At 35.5% G+C, this 19,984-nt stretch overlaps 1 protein-coding gene across 1 annotated transcript in view; it reads left to right on the top strand.

Moving 5' to 3' along the window:
* GPR158 (G protein-coupled receptor 158) overlaps positions 1–19,984 on the top strand; it is a 391,014-nt gene that overhangs the window by 272,826 nt on the left and 98,204 nt on the right. Inside the window, exon 5 of the mRNA XM_074324946.1 lies at positions 361–429. Within this exon, the coding sequence (XP_074181047.1) occupies positions 361–429 (69 nt within the window). The remainder of the gene's footprint in view (positions 1–360; positions 430–19,984) is intronic.

Raw genomic sequence — 19,984 nt, forward strand, 5'->3', positions numbered from 1 at the left:
CAATATGCACTTGTAGCTGATGTTTCAGAAATACAGGCAAGGTCTGTGTCTGTGAATTGCTTAGACTGAGAGGATCTGTAGATAACGTTCTCAGATGCTTAGACTATTCATTGATTCAAATTTTAGAGAATGAAATTCCACGAAGGCACTGGAAATATCATTAAGTCTTCCATCACCTTTATAGTCAGTCTTTTTGTGTGTTTTAGTTAAGTTCACCTGTCTGAAATACCAGCCAGTTTTCATTTGTTTTTTTTCCCCAAAGAATGTTGTTCTACTGGTTGAAGCATTGTTACAATAGTATAAATTCTTCCATGCCTAGAAATGTAAGTCTAACAATGGCATTTCCATTTTGTTTTTTAGAGCATCAGGGCATCGGGACTTATCCTGTTGGAAACGATCCTTTTTGGGTCTCTGCTTCTATACTTTCCAGTAAGTAACATAGTTATATTTTAAAAGTAGCCATTTATTTTATTTTGCCAAGGCAGTAATTTGTGTGTGTGTGTGTGTGTGTGTGTGTATATATATTTACTTTTTTATATATCTATCTGTATAATATATAGAGATAGATAAGCAAGGATTTTACATATATTTAATACCTGGCTCTGACCTATTGAATAATCTTAGATGTTAATTAACATTTCTAAACTTTGGTTGCCTTTTGTAAAATGGAGCTAATTATACCTTTCTTCCCAACTTCATGATGAGGGTTAAATAAATTCTTAAGTGAACTAACATATGGAAGTCATGCTTGGTATATATGCTTGGTATATACATATAAATATTCATTTCCTTCTTCTTCCTCCTCTACCTGAATCACAACCATGAGACACACCAACTAGTTAATGCTGGAAAATTCCAAATGGTTACATAGAAAAATAAACATAATAAAATAAATGTATGTGTGGTATTAATGGCATAGAGAATCACAGTAGACTCTTCTTATCACACTAGTAACGTGTCTGTAACCAGAAGATAAGTAAGGGTTTTACTCATTCAAGTCAACCAATTTGTATTCAGCAGTTATGGTGTGTCAAGCACCATGCTAATTTCAGGAAATATTCTATGAGAATATAAACTTGATTTATCGTCTCAAGAAACTTATAATTCAGAGAAGGAGATGAACAAGTACAGGCAATTATGATGTAATGTCACAATAGCTAAGAGAGTATTAAAAGCAGGACGCTGTGGGGGCACTTAGAAGAGACACCTTACCAAGTCTGGGGAACAAAATACCACTGGGGAATAAAATGACTGAGATCTGAGAGAAGAGCAGATATTAGAGAAGGAAAAGACAGGGCTGCCAGGATACCATATTCTTTCTGGTTTTCCCCTTGCCTCACTAGCTGCTTCATTTCAGCCTTTTTTGTTGATTCTTAACCTTTTTTTCCCACCTCTTAATACTTGAGTGCCTCAGGACCCAGTCCTTGTAGCTCTTCTCAATCTACTCTGCCTTGGTGATCTCACCTACCTTTAAATACTATTTCTATGCTAATGGTTCCAAAGTTTATATATCCAATATAGACCTTTCACCTGAGCTCCAAACTCATATTCAATTGCTTGACAACTCCATTTGAATTCCCTGTCATGTTCCTAACTGAGCTACTGACCTTCCTCACCTCCAAAGTCAGTCTCACTATCTCCATTGATGACAACTCTGCCCTTTCAGTTATTGAGGCCGAAAACCTGGGCGTCACGTCATCCTTGATCCCTCTCTTTCTATTACATCCATCAGAAAATACTTCAAAATATAGCAAGAATCTAATCACTCCCTATCACAATCACTGTTACCACCCTGGTCTAAACCACAATTAATCTTTTCTGGATTATTGTCATAGTCTCTTCCTGGCTTCCCTCTCCATGCTTATCCCCTACAATCTGTCTGTTTTGAAAGTATCAGCCAATTTAACACCAAAGTTAAATCATGGCATTGCTCTTCTCAAGACTCTCACAATGTTCTCCCATTTTACTCTGGCTTTTTTACATTTGGCTTTTACAGTACAAGCCAAAATCCTTAGAATGGCCTCAAAAGCCCATGATTTGGATCCTGCCCCCTCTATTATTAATACCTCATTTTTAACACTCCTCACTCACTCAATGTTTATAAGCATTCTTAATTTATTCAAGTTTTCTACTTCTTGAATAACATTTTATATTTCTCCTTAAAATAAAAATGTATTTAGGTATAGTCAGTTTTTAGTTTTATGTAAAATCATCCATATTACTTAAGTCTTCTAATTTACTAGCATAGAGTTATAGAGTTATTCATGGTAATAATAGAACCAATATAATAATACGAAGACTGTTTCTCATGCTTGGGACTGTACCTGTGTAAATGGCGTGTTGTACATCGTAACATTTAATCTTCCCCATAGAACTACCAGGCCGGTATTTAACCAAAGTCATAGAATTTCCCAGTTAGAAAGTTGAAGATCTGAAATGACTTCAGTAATTTTAATAATAATCTTATCATCTGAATATGTGTCATTGCTGCCACCATCCTCTTTTTCCCGAACCTCTACTATTTGAAAATATATTTCTACCCAGTAGCCAGAAGGATCTATCAAGCCTAATTTGTCACCCCTTCTATAGTTTCCCGGTGTTCTTAGAATGAAGATCAAAACTCTTGACATGGTTTGTAATGTTATGTATGGTGTGGTCTTTGCTCACCTCCCCATCCTCATTCAATACCACCTCTCTCCTCACTTTCTCCACTCAGCGACCCTGACCTTCTTTCAGTTATTAAAGGAAACACAATCTATCCCACAACAGGTATAATAACGGCTCCTAACAATGTCCACAGTTCTAATGCCTAGAACCTGTGAATATGTTACCTTACATGCAAAACGGAATTTTGCAGGTGAGATTAATTTGAAGACTTCAAGATGTGGAGATTATACTGGGTTATCTGGATGGGTGCAAGGGTTCTAAGTGAAAAGGACAAGCAGAAGAGAGAGAACCAAAGATTGCACTGGCTATTGTTGGTTTTGAAGATGGAGAAAGGAGACCACAAGCCAAGGAATATGGCATCCTCTAGAGACTGGACAAGGCAAGGAAGCAGACTGTTCCCTAGAGCCTCTAGAAGGAACTTCTTGATTTTAGTTCTTTAAGATTCATTTCAGACTTCTGACCTCCAGAACTGTAAGATAGTAAATCTGTGCTGTGGTAATATGTTATAGCAGCAATAGGAAACTAATATGCCTCTTGTCATAGGATCTTTTCACATGCTTTTCCTTCAGTTTTAAACGGTCTTCTTCTTTACATTTCCCCCACCCCTTTCCCATTAATTCTTTTGCCTAATTATTATAGTATCTAGTCATTCTTTAGATTTAGATTCTTTAGATTTTTAGTATCCCTTTCTCAGGAAAGCTTTTCTTGACCCTCAATCTGAGTCAACCTCCTTATAATAACTTCTCATGGAACCCCACTTTCTTTCTTGACAGCACCTATCTCAATTTGTAATTATACATTCAAAAGTGCAATTAGTTGATTAATATCATTCTCCTGCACAGACTCTAGTTCTATGAGAGGAAGGTCCTGTTTCTGTTTCTCTCACTGTTGCATCTGTGGCATTTAGCCCAGGGCTTCTCACCATTGTCACAGCACAGCAGATATGCAATGGGGTAGGGAATGAGACTCTACTGGATAAACTCACAACGATGCCCTAAACCGGTGTCTTGTTGCAGCCTCCAAAGAATCTGCTTGATTTTGGAAGACTTAGAATGATGGTCCTTATTTACATTACTTTGTGCAGTGCTTGCAGTTAGGCAATAAAATACTTTTTAATGTTATTTTGAGGTGTTAGTGTAAGTTTGGTTTATTTTTACTTATAAGAGTCATATTTATTCAAATGAAGTGGTCATATTAATGAGTCAGGGCCAAAAATTATAGAAGAATTTTAATGTCTCTGAAATGGAAGAAGTACTCTAGAAAAGAAGGACATTTCAAAAATATAATAAAGGTTAGCTGCTAAGTGTTCAAAGCCATTATTATAGGCCCTTACATTGACGGGGATCTAATTTGAAATACATCTGATGTGCCTGTATCTATGATGATATCAAACACGGAGAAACAGTGGGGAGAGAAATGGAAACTTAAAAGGAATTTAAAGACAGCACTTCTGCTTGATAATTCTAATATGCCCGAGAGGGGAAAGAAACAAACAAACAGAAGAGAAGACTTACCAAATAAATTCTGTCCAACAGAAACACTAGATTAGCTCATCATGTTGACTTTATGTTTACTTAGCTGTCGATTTCATCTTTCACAGCATAAATTCTTTCTGTAACTGCTTGAGATATTAATGTGTAGCTCTCAGGTTCTTACTGTGTATCTTGGTTTTAAATAAGTTGTTGTCCATGCTCTGAAGACAGAAAGGGCCAAATAGTTAATGAAGATTTGAAGGAGCATAAGAATCAAAGGGAGAAAGGAGGTTAAAATATACCTCCTTATTGAGCCTGGAAAGCATTTTCATTTTAGATGAGAGAATGGGAGATGATATCTTGGAAATCGACCATAAAGTCTGGCTACATAGGATGTGCATATGTACATGGGTGTGCATGCATGAAGCATTCTTAAAACGAAGAGTAACTTGGTTATTGGAGCAGGGCTCACTGGCTTCCTTCGTTTTGCAGAAATGAAGTTTAGAGCTTTTGGTCAAATTTTTGCTGCAAGGGGGATCTCTGTATTAAGTGATAAAGGTGATTAAGTAAACCTAATAGAGCCAAAAGGTCTAATAATTTGATGGTGTAAATGTGACCTATACTTTTCTAGTTTGTTAAATATCTCACCTACTTTCTCTGTTCTTGGTGGCTTATACAAAACTTGCTCATGAAAGTTTTATTGGGGGTTACTGTTTTTGAAAAAAGTGTACTTAAATAAAGTAGAAATAATTTTAGGGCTGGGTAACTCTGTGGAAAGAGGCTTTGGGGATAGGCACTGTTCTAACTGAGTTGTTATGCAATGAGCCTTTTCTTTTTTTTATGCTGCATATTGTTGTTCAGATTTGCAAGAATTAAGGTTATTTTTGTCTTTTCTAAGCAATCTTAGACTACAGATGATTTCATAACAATGCTTATATTGGAAAGTCCAAATTAGAGATTATCATCATTGTGCAGATGAGGACAAACCAAAATCTGACTAAATTTAGCATTGTTATAATTGGATAGCACAGAGCCAAAGCACTTAAAACATTTTCTAACAGATTCTCAAGAGACTCATTATTTGAAGCCCATACATTTGTGAACGAATTATTAGTCTTCATAATCACCTAAAAACTTTCATACAATTCATACAAAGAAAGAAAAAAGATCTTTAAATAGTCAAAGAGAGTATATTTTTCTTGTTAATTACATAAAAATGACTTAGTAAAACGTTAGGTAATACGGAGTCTGGAATTTTGATTAAACCACCAGTTTCAGTGAATAAGGTGAATTTTTTCCTCTAATCTTAGTTATCTATTTGGTTGGCTGATGAGCCTTCCTATAAAGGACATCAATATGTGTGTAAATATAGTACTTATTTTCGGGTTGTCCCAACCCTCACCCCTCTAGGTCCTACAGAAAAGAACTGCAAAATATTAGAACTGGAAGGGACATCAAACACAACGTATTCTTTATTCAGCCTCTGCTTTGCAAATGAACGAAAAGAGGCTGAGAGAAGTTGCAACTCAGCCAACTTTTCTCAGCCAGGTAATGAGAAAGCCAAGAATGGAATCTAGTCTCTTGATTCCTAGTCTAGCACTCTTTTCCTATTATGACAATACTTCTGATAGGTGATGTGGATGTGAGATTCAGATGGCAGGTATCATACAGGGTCGTCGGGGAGGCCTGTGTGTATACCTTGGTCAGCCACCCTTCCTCATTAAGTCTCCTAGGAAATAAAAGGCACAGAGGATAAACCAGGAAACCAATTTGAGTTTTGGCTCTAAGACCCTATAAAACTCCTATAAGCTCAGATGGACTGTATTGTTGAACTATATGAAGTGTCTAATATTCAGGCATTTTACCTACAAAAATACCAATTTTATGTGTCAACCTAATAAATAATACTGTTAGACCACGTCAGGTTGGCTTCAGTGGCACAGAACCTAAGTCAGTTAAGAGACCACTTTTTTTTTCTCCTGGTTTGTTCTTTATTTTATTTTATTTTATTTTATTTTATTTTATTTTATGTTGCTTTTATTTTTTTTAAACTGAAAGTTTATTGGGGTGACAATTGTTAGTAAAGTTACACAGGTTTCAGGTGTACAGTTCTGTAATACATCATCTATAAATCCCATTGTGTGTTCACCACCCAGTCAGTTCTCCTTCCATCACCATATATTTGATCTCATTTACCCTCATCTACCACCCTCCGCCCCCTCTGCCAAAACCTAAAGCTCAACTCAGATTTTTTTTACGCCAATATGAAACACACATAGCATCCAGAAGCAGAGGAAACAAGAGCATATTGCTCCCATGCATAGAGCTTAAAGGGAAGGAAATAAAGGAAAGAGAATTAAAAGTGGGGAAGAAGAGTGAGATTGAGGCCATGAGAACATAGCTAAAACAGCCAAGTTTTTAATTCATTACTATTATTATTTATTTTGATGCTCAAATTAACCCAGCGGGAGCCCCTTCAAGCCAGCTCCTGCATTCTTTTGATATAATAGCATCATTCTTTGAATACTTCTCCATTTTCTAGTGCAACAGAACATAGTACTTTCTTATCCCAGCCCTGGAATCAATCAGCCTTTTCTCCAAGGAGCCCTGGTTCTTTTTTGGGAAATGGTAGCAACTCAGTTCTGAGACAGATTCACTTCCGTTGTGCCAAACATAGGGAAGAAAGGTCCAAATTTTACACCTAGGCCAGTGTTTCTCAACCTCATTTATCTAGGAATCTTTGTAAGATTTCTCCTCAACTCTAAGATTCCATCCTTAAGTCTGATCTAGACTGCATCGCATTTGGTGTCATTTAAATCCATTTGGATTGATAACATAGCAAAAGAGAAAAAGGAAATTGGAAAGTTCAACACTCACAAGGAGCAGAGTACTATTGAGAAAATAGTAGTTGTTCATGCCAAGGTAGCTCAGAGAGTGTGGGAGTAGAAGACAATTCTCAAACTAGAAGATTTCAGGGATTTTGGCTAAAAATATTGAGAACAAAAGACATCAGAGAACTAGACAACCTCCTTCAAGGGAATTTGAAAAGTGTAAGGCCAAAACACTTTGTTCTCTTCTATAGGGTAGATTAGAGGAAAAGAAGAAATGGCTATAAATATCCTGGAATTCTGTGCAGTTCCATTTATCTACCTTTTCCTGTGTTCCTCTTCCCAAATAACCCACTAGAGAGAAGTCTGGTCTTAGTGGGAGTGGCTGTGTACAAGTTAGACAGTGAGGTTATCCCGTCTGCATATTCTAGGGTACTGGTCAGAAACTAACTGTTAATCTTCCTTTAGCTAAAAGAGTTTTAATAAACTGAAAGAGCCCTAAAGAGCTGAGAATTGGACCTCTGGCTTTAGTTTGCCATTGAAAAGCAACAGTGTTTTCATCTCTGCTAAAATAAACACCAATTATACTATATGCCTCTTAAAAACACTTTGTTGTTTTTGTGAAATATAATAACTACTTATGTACAAACTAGAACAAAATTGAAAAACAAAAATAAAAGGTTAAAAGATCAACCAAAGGTAAAAGATCATTATCATCCAGAAATAATCATTGTATACATTTGATCATTTGAACATCTATATAGGCACATATTGAAATAGAAAATTTATAGCTGGTTTAAATTGAGATATAGGTAGAATTATTCTATTAATTTTTTAGTAAAAAGTATTAAGTGTAATCTTTATTATTTTCAACAAGAAACTGAAATGAATCTGAAAATATCTGATTTTTAGATAAATGAATCTTCACAACAAGCATTATTATTATAATTCTAAAAGATCTTTCTAAAGTTAAAAAGGATTACAAAATGTTTAATAAGTTCGGTTAATTTTTGTTTACTTAGCAATATATTTTCAGTCTCAACAATGTCACTTGACTTCAGCCATGAGAGCTAAGAAATCAAACTCAGATACAGTTCCTTTTGCCCCCTCGCCCACTTTTTGAATTTTGTTGGTTAATAATTTTTTAATTGTTAATGTTTATAACAGTCCTATATAACATGCAATTTTGAAACTATAATTTTCATAGTTGTTCAATCTTAGCTCTATATTTAAATAGATTTAATGTTTTCCACTAATCTTTGTAACCTGACTTCTTCATTCCTCAGTTCTTAGTTTGATTTGTCCCTTGGTTTTTATTAACAGGTGTTTTGTGAAGGAATAATGAGTTCTATAGTTCTTGAGTTTTTATATGCTTGAGAGTCTGTATGCATTGTCCTGATACATGAAGAATAACTTCCCTGGGTATAAATATTTCAAAATGTATTTTCCATTGTTTTGAACTTTGTATTCATTGTCTGAATATTTCCAACTCTTGAAATAGCCTGATTTCTCCCTCCTATGGATGACTTGATACTTTTGCCTATGTGCCAACAGGTCATTCTTTAGTCTTGCAATTAAATAATTAAACTAGGAATTACCTTGGAATTTATCATTCTGTATCATTTTTTTTCTTGAATCATGGTGTTTCTTTTCAATACATAGATGTAAGACTGCTTTTATCCCTGGAATGTTTTTTTAATTATATCTTTAATTTTTTAAATTTCTTCAGGAATGTGAATTATGTATACATTACATCTTTAATTTTTTAAAATTTCTTCAGGAATGTGAATTATGTATACATTGCATTTTCTTTTCCTTTTGTATCTATAATGTTTCTAGTCACTTGTGCATCTCTGTCCTTTTCTATCTTGTTTTGTGTTTCCCTCAAGTCTTTATTCTCTGACCTTTACACTATTCTCAGTTGTTTATTCTGCTTGAGTTGATTCTCATACTCCTATAATGTCTCTAATGTTTTTATTTTATTTTCATTTTTATTTTCTCCCTACTCCCCCAGCTTTCTTGGAGCAGTTTTATCTCTTTCTCTCTCTTCTTTCATCTCTAGTATCTTTTTCTTTGACCTTCTTTATCAGAGGGAACATGTTTTCTGTAATTTCTCTGAGGCTGTGAGAATTACTTATTTGAACTTTCATCAGTTTTCTTGGGTACTATCACTTTGGTTGTTCATTTTTCATCTGTCTTTTCTCCCCAGTAGTTAAACAAAGAGTCTGTGCTGGTTCCTTTCTGATTTTACTTAACTTTTTTATTTTGATAATCCTTTTTTATTGTGGCAAAATATACATAAACATAAGCTTACCATTTTAATAAGTTTTTAATGTACAATTCAGTGGCAGTAAGTACAATTACAATGTTGTGCAACCATCACCATTATCCATTCCAAGTTTTTCATCATCAAACTAAAACTCTGTGTCCATTAAATAATACCTTCCTATTCCTTCTTCACTCCCAGCCCTTGTTAACCTCTATTCTACTTTCTGTCTCTATGAATTTGCCTATTCCAGGTACTTGAAATGAGTGGAATTATACAATGTTTGTCCTTTTGTGCCTTGCTTATTTCACTTAGCATAATGTTTTCAGGGTTCATCCAGGTTATGGCATATGTCAAAATTTTATTTCTTTTCATGGCTGAGTACTATTCCATTCTATGTGTATACCACATTTTGTTTACCATTCATCTGTTGATGAATATTTGGATTGTTTTCACCTTTTGGCTATTGTAAATAATGCTGCAATGTACATTGGTGTAGAAGTATCTGAGTTCCTCCTTTCAGTTTTTTGGGTATATATAATATGTAAGAGTGAAATTGCTAGATCATGTGGTAATTTTATGTTTAATATTTGAGGACCTGCCAAACTGTTTTCCATAGTGGCTTAAGCAATTTTCATTCCCACCAGCAATGCATGAGGGTTTCAGTTTCTTCACATTCTTATCAAAACTTGTATTTTATTCTTTTTCATTGTTTTGTTTTATTTTATCCTAATGGGTGTGAAGTGGTATCTCGTTGTGGTTTTGATTTGCTACTTTGCATTTTTGAATGAAGCAGTTTTTCAGATAACTATTTTATGAAGAATCATGTCAAGAGCAGCAGGAGGAATAGTTCAAGGCAAGTTACCTCTTAATTTTGAGATCACATGAAGCCCCAAATTTAAGCTGTGTTATAATCTGAGGCTTTGCCTCTCTCTTTCATCACATGTTAGCTCTGGCTGTCTTCCTTGGCTAAGGTTATATTTAGGTTCAGCAACAAAGATGGCATATTTCCCATCTCTCTTCAATATGGGGTAACACTATGTTTCTACAAGTGGTCCCAAACAGGCCAGGCACACTTCCATCTTAAAGCTCTTACACTGGCTATTTCCTTTGCCTGGGACTCGCTTCTTCCCATTATCTATGTGACAACTTCCTCACTTCCTTCACGTCTTTGCTGAAGTATCTTCTCAGTGAAGCTTACCCTGTTTTTGTTTTCCAATTACCGTTGACATTCACTATTATTTTATATTAGCTTCAGGTGTATATAGCATAATAGTTAGACATTGATACAGCTTACAAAGTGATCCCCCGATTAGTCTAGTAGCTACCTGGCACTATAGTTATTGTAATATTATTGACTATATTCTCTGTGCTGTAGTTTACATCCCGGTGACTGTCTTGTAACTACCAGTTTGTACTTCCTAGTCCCTTCCGCTTTTTCACACAGGCCCCCAACCCTGCTTCCATCTGACTATCAGTTTATTCTCTGTATCTGTGAGTCTGTTTCTGTTTTGTTTGTTTGTTTATTTTGTTCTTTAAATTCCACATATAAGTGAGATCATATTCATCCTGTTTACGTTATTTATTTGTTTGTTTGTTTGTTTCAGGTGTACAAAGCAACATAATAGACATTTGCACCCCTCACAGTGATAACCCCCATTCCCCAAGCTACCACCCCTCTGACATCTTCTATAACTATTACAATACCTATTCACCCTGTTTACTTTGAATAGCATCTCAGCCTACTCCTCACAGTACTTCTGATTGCTCTCACCCTGGTCATTTTTTTTTTGCATTGAATTTATGAATTTATGTATACCATATCACTTTTATTATCTTTATTTCTTACACATGTTTATTTATTTATTTATTTTTTCTGTCTCCCCCCACACACACTAGAATTTAAGTTCATGTCTGTATTTCAGCCCCTGGAACAGTACCTGGCTCATAGTGGGTACTCAACAAATATTTTTTGAATGACTGAATATTTTTCAGACATTCTTTATAGATTAACATATAGAGTGTGGTTCTTCCCTTGTATTATTAATGATGGATTTTCATACCTTTTAAAAATTATTTTTTTGTGTTTTTAGCTGTAATCATATTTTTTAATTGTAAATCTTTCAAGAGCAAGATCATGTCTGTTACATCTATGTCGATCACAGCACATTAAAAATTTGTTGAATTTCAATGTAATTCTAACTAAAGCAATTACTCACATGCACATACACACATATAAATGTATAGCTGTATATATCTGTCTTTATTTTTGTGTCTCTCTGTTTCTAGATCTCTGTCTTTATCTCTAATTTCCCTATGGGGTGATAGAAAGGAATCTAGACCAATAATAAAAATACTTGAATAATAGCTTACCAAGTCTTATATGACCTGGTCCCTCTTTACCTCTTTGACCTCAAACTCCACTACTCTCTGCCTCTCCCTCTCTCTCTCTCAGTGAAAGGAAGCTAGAGAACTCATTAATTTGGAATACACAGGGAGAGCTTAATTCAAAAATTACGACATTAAGGTGAGAATAAACCATTACAATTGCAGAGAATTTCTAACAAGACCAAATGGAGACAGATTCAGTGATGATGTGGAGGCAGAAATGTCACAATTTGTCAGAGACTAAGAACATAAGAAATTATCCTGAGAATGCCTTCACAGGAATCAATGAGGAGGTGCTGGCTCTGGCAATGACCGAGAACATGACAGTCAGATGGTTTGAGTTGAAAGATAAGAAATTGCAACTCTGCAGCCATGTCATAGCTAGCATGTTTTAGCTCTCTAGTGAAAAAAAGAAAGACAAGAAAAAAGAAAGGATAAAGTATCAGTTCATTTCTAATTCGCTTACTAGAGTTTGTGGGAAACATGTGGCAGGAACTCTATCTCCTTTTCAGCAGCTACTATTAGTCCCGATTACAAAAATACATCTTGAATTTTCCTATGCAGGCCCAAGACACATAAGTAGCTGTTTCTGAAATTTGGTAAGTATTTTTCAGTTAATAAAAAGGCTAACATATTTATACTTTAGAATTTAGGTATTTTATGTGAACATGTGATTTTAGAGAACTTTAATAGTTTCAGGGAAACAGGCTCTGAATTGTCAGCCATTTACATTAGCAGCCTACCAATCTCTGTGGTCTTATACATGAACAATTTGACCTAAGAACATGTAAAGCCACTTAGAGATGTTCGAGAGATAATTAAGAAAACAGTTACAAACAGAAAAATAGTTTTCAGAGTTGGAATTAGCAATGTCTACTGAAAAACCATTGCTTCTTCAAAGCTATTGGAGGGGAAAACATTGTAGAAGACTTAGAAACACTTTTTTACTATTTTAAATGGTAGCAAGCATTCTTTTGAAAATGACAAGAAGATGATGTTTTGACACGGCAAATTATATCTTAAATGTCAGGAGCTACACAATGTCACTAAAGAGTCACAATTCAATAAAGTAGATATATTACTTAAATAAAATAGAAAGAGAGGAAAATATAAAGGTATAATACTTAAGGGAATAATATTAATAAAAACCCAACCTCAGTATATCCAGAGCCTGGTAAAACTGTGATTGAAGGAAGCATTTGGACCTATAACCATAACTACAAAGGTCAACATGAACATTTAGGAGAAAGAACAGATTGCTTTCCTAGAATATATCAGAGAAGTATGTCAATTTATATGTTTATTTTAGTTATATGTTTATCTAAAAGCTGACATTGTTGTATATGAACATTGAATGTTATAATTTCTGTAATATGAGTAAAATAGACTAATTTTTTGTGAAAGTGTAATTACTATTGATGGAACTTTAGAGGTAATATAAATTATCTAAATTAGATGTGTATAATCTCCATGATTTGTCTATCCTGGAGTATTCCAAATTGAGATTTATTTCGAATGCCATCTCCAGGCTTTGGAGATAATATAAATATGATTAATTCAAATACAGACATGTTCAGATGACATTCTGATACAAACCTTACATTCAATTCTACTTTGACTTTTTTTATTCTTCATACTTTCATGTCTGTAACCAATATTGGCTTTGCATCATGCTTACAGGAGTATGGGGAAAATACTTGTTCTGCTCAATGGTCTTGTCCACTTCATCCAGTGAGTTGTGCTGTTGGAGTCTAGATGTGACCTAAGTGGCAGCCCCAACGCAAGGGCTCCTGTTCTCTGTGACAATGGTCTGAGAGGCTTTGCTGTTTATAGGCGTTGCTCTCAAAACAGTTGCACATTTGTCTTTTCATGTAAAGCACAGCATCTCATCAGATGATCTAAACTAAAAGATGCTCTAAAGAAGAAAAGGTCAAGTATATTTGGCAAATGCTTCTACTTGGGGAGTCACAGTGAACATTAGTTATTAACGGCTTTGAGATATGCAATGAAGGACGTGTTTGAAACCGAGCATTTCCCCCATCTTGCTTGATTTCATTATAACCTTTCTCACATAACACCTATTACAGTAGTTGTAATTAATAATATAAATCCCACAATGTTTGCCTTAAAGAATACATGTTAAAAATCACATAATATTGCAGAACTATTATTCCATTTATATGGAGTGCAATTGTGTGTGTATGTGTGTGTGTGATATGAGCATGAGGTAAACTATAAGAAAGCAAGAGAATGACAAACAAAATTTAGGATCATGGTTACCTTTGAGAGGTAAAGGAAGAGGTTGTGATCAAAGAGGAAGAAGGGCATAAAGTGAACTTTTAGGTAAGAGTAAAATTCTTAAACGGAGTGGTGGGTAAATGGGTATGACTATTTATTGTATCTATGTATAAAATCATAATGAATACACACGCGCACGCACGTACACACACACATACACACACACACACACACACACACACACACACACACACACACACACAGATGTCGTGATGAGTAGAAGTCCAGAATATGAAGAGGATCCAGCAGAAGGGACTGGGAATGACCTAGCAGTGAAGTAGGAGGATCATTGAGTGGACATATGCATTTCAAGGAGAGAGAAAAGAGTTCCTTCAGATGCTGCTGATTAGTCTTGTGAGATGGGAAGCAAGAATTTCCCATTGAATTTGGCCAAGCTGAGGTGGATGAGATCAGTTTTGGTGCAGTGGTGGGTGATAAAAAGCCTAACTGTGATTCCAAAGAGAGACCGGATTAGAGACAGCAAGTAGAGACCATTCTTTTTACAAGTTTTGCAGTAAAGGAAAGTAGAGAATTGGGGTACTGGAGGAAGTTGTAGATCAAGTGAGTTTTCTTTTTCTTTTTAATAAGAGAAAGTACAACATGTTTGCATGGGGAATGGCCACATAGAAACGGAATATGATGGTGCAGGAGAGAAGTGAATATTGTCATTCGGGAAACGCTTAAATAGACAGATGCATATGGGATCCAGTGAGAAAGTGGAGGGCCCAAACTGAGATCAGAACACAGCCAGTTCATTCATTGTGAAAGGAAAGAAGGAGGTACCAGGACTTCTCTTCCATAAATATCAGATGAAAACCTTGGGTCCGGAAGAAAATCAGAACTTGGGACATCTCAGAGAATGTGTAATTTGGGGCCGTTTCTCTCATTTTCCTACTGTTTCAGGGCTTCACACTCGAGTCAGGCAGTATCGCGGTGCAGTTGAGATTGGCCACCCTTATGAATAAACTACAACATTTTGATCATTGGTGGTGACTCCTCAGCCTTTGCGATAACTATCCCATAGGGTACAATGACCTGTCTTCATGCCTTTCCTCCAAACTACTGTATATTCTAGGACTGTCTCTGATGGGCTCATACCTCCAGAAGATGGTTCTGTTTGTCAGGTCCTTGTCAGTCCAGATTCAGACCTGTTTGGATCCATGTACTCTTCAGAGGCTGTCACGGTACCAATCATTTAATAATTTAGGCTATTTTTGCTATTATGAAGCAAATTGAAAATTTGACAATTGTCTAGTTATTCAGATCTATGTGGACAGGCAGTATAGATCTTCAGGACTAAAACTGTGATATGAGTTCAGATAGAATTTTAATAAAAAAATTAAGCTGAGAAAATGGATGAAATGCTTAATAGCTCAGGCTTTGGGGCAGCTCTTGACAACCTTAAGTGCCGAAATTATTTTTGCTTCACTTGGTCAACCTTTTGCCATTTATTTCCCCATCTTGCCCTGTTCTGCTTAAACAGACTGTTGAAAATAAAGGTGGAATGCTGAATGTTGGCCAACTGTACAATTTTTAGGTAATGTTTAAATTTATGCATTCTTTTCACCTTGGAAATCTTGGCTTCAAGGAAGTGGCTCATTTATCTCTATGTATCTTCTCTGTTCTTCCTTGGGAAAATATATTTTATTTCTGCATTGTTGTATTCGAGAGAAATTAATCCATGATTCAGTTCTAGAAAAAAAATCTTGTGACATCCTAAAAACATTAGGAGACGGAGTTTGCATTCAGAATGCTGAGTTTCAGGGAGGAGGAAGAAGGAAAAAAAGAGAAAGGGAGGATGGAGATTATCTCTGTTATTAACACTGTTAACAAAATTAGGGTAAAAGTACAAATACAAAACAGCTAAGTATTATAATTTTTGTTTCTCTACTATAATATTACAGTATTCTATTTGGTTTTTAATTGAGTTCTTATGTTTATCTCACCATTATAAGCAACACCAGAAGGGTCAGCTTCATGATAACGAGAGTTGACATTTATTGTGTGACTTTCCATCTTATTTACTGCATTTATATCCTAAGTGCTTTATAAGTGTTATCTTATGTCTTATACGTCTTTGCATCCCCCAAGGTGTAGCACAGTGCCTGGCATATAGTAAGAATACAATAAATATTTGTCCAGTTACCTATAAACAAGAAATTAGATGTGCCAACAAACAAATCCAGAGCTTTGACATGATAAAAAGCTCTGAAAATGTAATATAAAAGGCTCTGACACACCCATATTACCAAATATGTCTCTGTGGTTGACATGCTAACAAAATTAGAATTGTTCTTAACTTTCTAGAGGTACATGAAAAAAAGCTTAATACACTCGCTAGTAGATACCTCTCTCTTATTTACTTATCCAATCAATCTTAGGCGTTATAGTGTAGCGGTTAAGAGCATGGACTGTCGAGCTGCTGTAACTGACACTTATTAGCTGTGTGTCCTTAGTTTAGTCATTTAATCTCTTTGGACCTCTACTGCCTCATCTGTAAAATGAGGATAATGAAATATCACTGGATTATTTTATGCCTGAAAAATGCTTAGAATAGTGCCTAGCACACATCCTGAGCTGCATAAGTGTTTTAACAAAGTGGCATACCCTAAAGCAGTGATTCTCCAACTTTACAAGAATCAGAATCACCTACAACTTGTCAGATCCCACATTGCTGGGCCCCATTCCTGAATTTCTGATTCACTAAGTCTGCGATAATGTCAGAAAATTTGCATTTTGAGTAAGTTCCAAAGAGATGCTGATAGTGCTGGGCATGGTCTTTGGAACACACTGAAAACCACTGGCCTACACTAGAGCTTTTCCCACTATGTGTGGAGAAGCAATGGATCTTTTTCACTTGTTTGTTTTGTTTTGCTTATTCCAATCTGTCATGGACAAATTCTATGGTAAAATATAATAACCATGAATTACCAAAAAGTGAAATGAAAACAAAAAGATGTTCTTTGAGTTTTCCAGTTGCTTTTGTTTCAGATGAATGGGAATTTTCTGTTTATACCTTCAGAAAGAGCGAGAATGCATACAGCGAATAGAGTGAATGTGTGCCCTCATGTTCCATATTAGGCTAGTCCCTTTTGGTATTTTAGCCATCCTATCTTTGACCCTCTTTGAAGTGGAGACCAAGACATAACATATTCATAGGTTCCTGGGGTTAAGATATGGGTATCTTTGGGTGCTATTATTCTGCCTGCCACACTACTGATCAAAATTAGAATTCAACATACCAGTCAGGCAACACCGATCCAACCAAAGCTACCACAAATCTTTGAGACATTCTAATATCCACAGCCTGATTTTAAATGTAATCAGCCTGGAAGACAAAAAACTTCTGTTTTACACTGTGTATACTATGAATTTGTCTCTCAGATAAGTTTGCTCTCCTGCATAGAGATTAATTTATTTTTCCATAATTACTTGCCAACTTCATTTAAAAATTAGCCACACTTACAAAAAAAGATTATTTTCCTCCTTGATTATAAATACTGGGCCCTCATTCCCTCAACACAATGTCTGTCCCCATTGAGAATGTACTTAGATATTCTAGTTTTTCACAGTCCCACCTGACCTGCTTTATTCACATAAAGTAAGTTACTGTCTGGCTTTCAGTATAGCATTTTATTTTGTTGACCCTAATATTCAACGTTTTGACAAGAAAAAGGAAAAGCATCTTCCTTCTGATACCTACTTAAAACTCCAATTCAAAAGAATAAAACTGTATTTAAATTAAGGGAGGCTTTCATATGCTCCATGAGTTCCCAATGTAAAAATAAATAAATAAACCAACTATATTAAAAATAAAAACTTAAAGAGGTAGTGCACAATTGTGAATATTTGAAAACTCAAAAAGAGGGCAGCTGGATGGCTCAGTTGGTTGGATCGTGTGCTCTCAACCACAAGGTTGCCGGTTCAACTCCCACAAGGGATGGTGGACTGCGACCCCAACAACAAAGATTGAACAATGGCAACTGGACTTGGAGCTGAGCTGAGCCCTCCACAACTAAGATTGAAAGTACAACTTGACTTGGAGCTCATGAGTCCTGGGAAAAACACACTATTCCCCAATAAAGTCCTGGAAACACGCACTATTCCCCAATAAAGTCGTTCCCCTTCTCCAATAAGATCTTTAAAAAACAAAAAACAGACCAAAAAAAAAAACACCTCAAAAATACAGTGGCATTAGGATTAGATAGGTGACAGGATCAGGATTAGGTGCAAGTGCGAAGGAACATAAGAAAGCTAAACTTTCTAAATTGTATTTCACAGTTACAGGGATTCTGAGTGATCCATTCCTTCTACCCCTTCTGACCAGTGATCAAATACACCTCCCTGCAAAAGTCTTTTGTTGATCTAAGTCTAAACAACAACTGTGTCTACTGTAGAGGTTGTTTTTTGTTGTTGTTTTTTTTTAATTAGTTTCAGGTGTACAAAACAATGTAATAGTTAGACATTTATACCCCTCGCAAAGTGACAACCCCCCACCCCCAGTCTACTACACCTCTGACATCATATATGGCTGTTACAGTCCCACTGACTTTATTCTGACCATTACAGCTTTATCCATGGAAGCAGGCAGGAAGAAAGGGGAAGGGGGACGAAATACCACATTTCTCTTTCATTTAACCTCATTAGTCAGAATTTAATTACAGGGCCACTCTTAGTTTTAAAGGAAGCTGGGACATAGTCTTTTATCTAGGTGGCCATTAGTCAACTGGAAAACTCAAAGAAGGGAATTATGCATATTGTAAGACCTCATCTCTGCCATGCAAGCGTTTTTTTATTTTCTTCTAGTTGCTGAGTTGTATTTTCTGCATTTCTTCAGTGCATATATATTATCTTTATAAAAAGGAAAAAACATGAGGAGAAAGAAGTCCTAGACTCTGCCTAGGCATATCTTTTGGGGAGAGAACTAAGGTTGCTGAGGTACTGGTTATACAACTCACAGTACAGACTTCACTTGATGGAGAACTGCCTATCATTATTAATTGCAATCTTTATATAACTCCTCCTTCTTGTTTCTTTCACTTGCTTGAAAAAAAAGTACTTATGTAATAGATGTGATTCAGACAGGAAAGAAAGCCCTTACTTAATCTATGGGGCTATTAGATAACTTTAAGAGGGACTTACCTAAAATGGATTTTCTCATATGGGTTTTTCTGGTGACAGCTCAATTCCTTTTAGGGTACACTAATTTCAGTGGCTCAAAAACCTTTGAGAATTATTTTAAACTATAGTGTAGGCACGCTAAGTACAGTGTGTTAAAACTGAGCAGGGGGGACCCTATAATTTTACTCTATTGCATTCCCTTTACTATGAGTTTGTCTTTTTTTAATGACTTCTTTTTTTTTTTAAATTAGTTTCAGGTGTACAAAGCAACATAATAGTTAGACATTTACACCCCTCACAAATATAACCCCTCTCTCCCAAGCTACTACCCCTCTGACATCTTATATAACTATTACAATACCATTGACTATGTTCCTTATGCTATACTCCGCTTCCTGTGGAAAAAAATATATATATATATTTAATTATAGTTGACATACAATATTATTCTACTTCAGCTTCAGGTGTACAGTGCATTGGTCAGGCATCTACACAGTCTATGAAATGATCCCCTGATAAGTCCAGTGCCCATCTGTAGACACAGTATAATGATGGGGATATGAAATATAGAATATAATCAACAATCTTTACAACATTATATAAGGTACCAGATGAGTTTTTTTAAAGAAGGATAATATTGAAACAAATTGCTAATTTCAGTGCTTAGAATTTCTTTGAAGTCAGAAGTGAAAAGGAGACTGAAACTTTTGTTGTGCCTAATATCCTGGTTATAAGGGAAAATATCGAAACAACATTTTTCTTCCAAGTAATGTTTATAAAATAAAACAAGATAAATACCTATCGAGACTTATGCCTATTTAGAAATTAGAAATATCTCAAATGGGAAGAGTTGCTACAGACATTTGTTTAAGGAAGCTTCACTTTTAAATCTGGAAATTTTATCTGGACTAGGGCTAGGACTGACTTTTGGCAAGTGGTGGTTA

The sequence above is a fragment of the Rhinolophus sinicus genome, linkage group LG02 (genome assembly GCF_036562045.2).
Source record: "Rhinolophus sinicus isolate RSC01 linkage group LG02, ASM3656204v1, whole genome shotgun sequence".
NCBI lineage: Eukaryota > Metazoa > Chordata > Mammalia > Chiroptera > Rhinolophidae > Rhinolophus > Rhinolophus sinicus.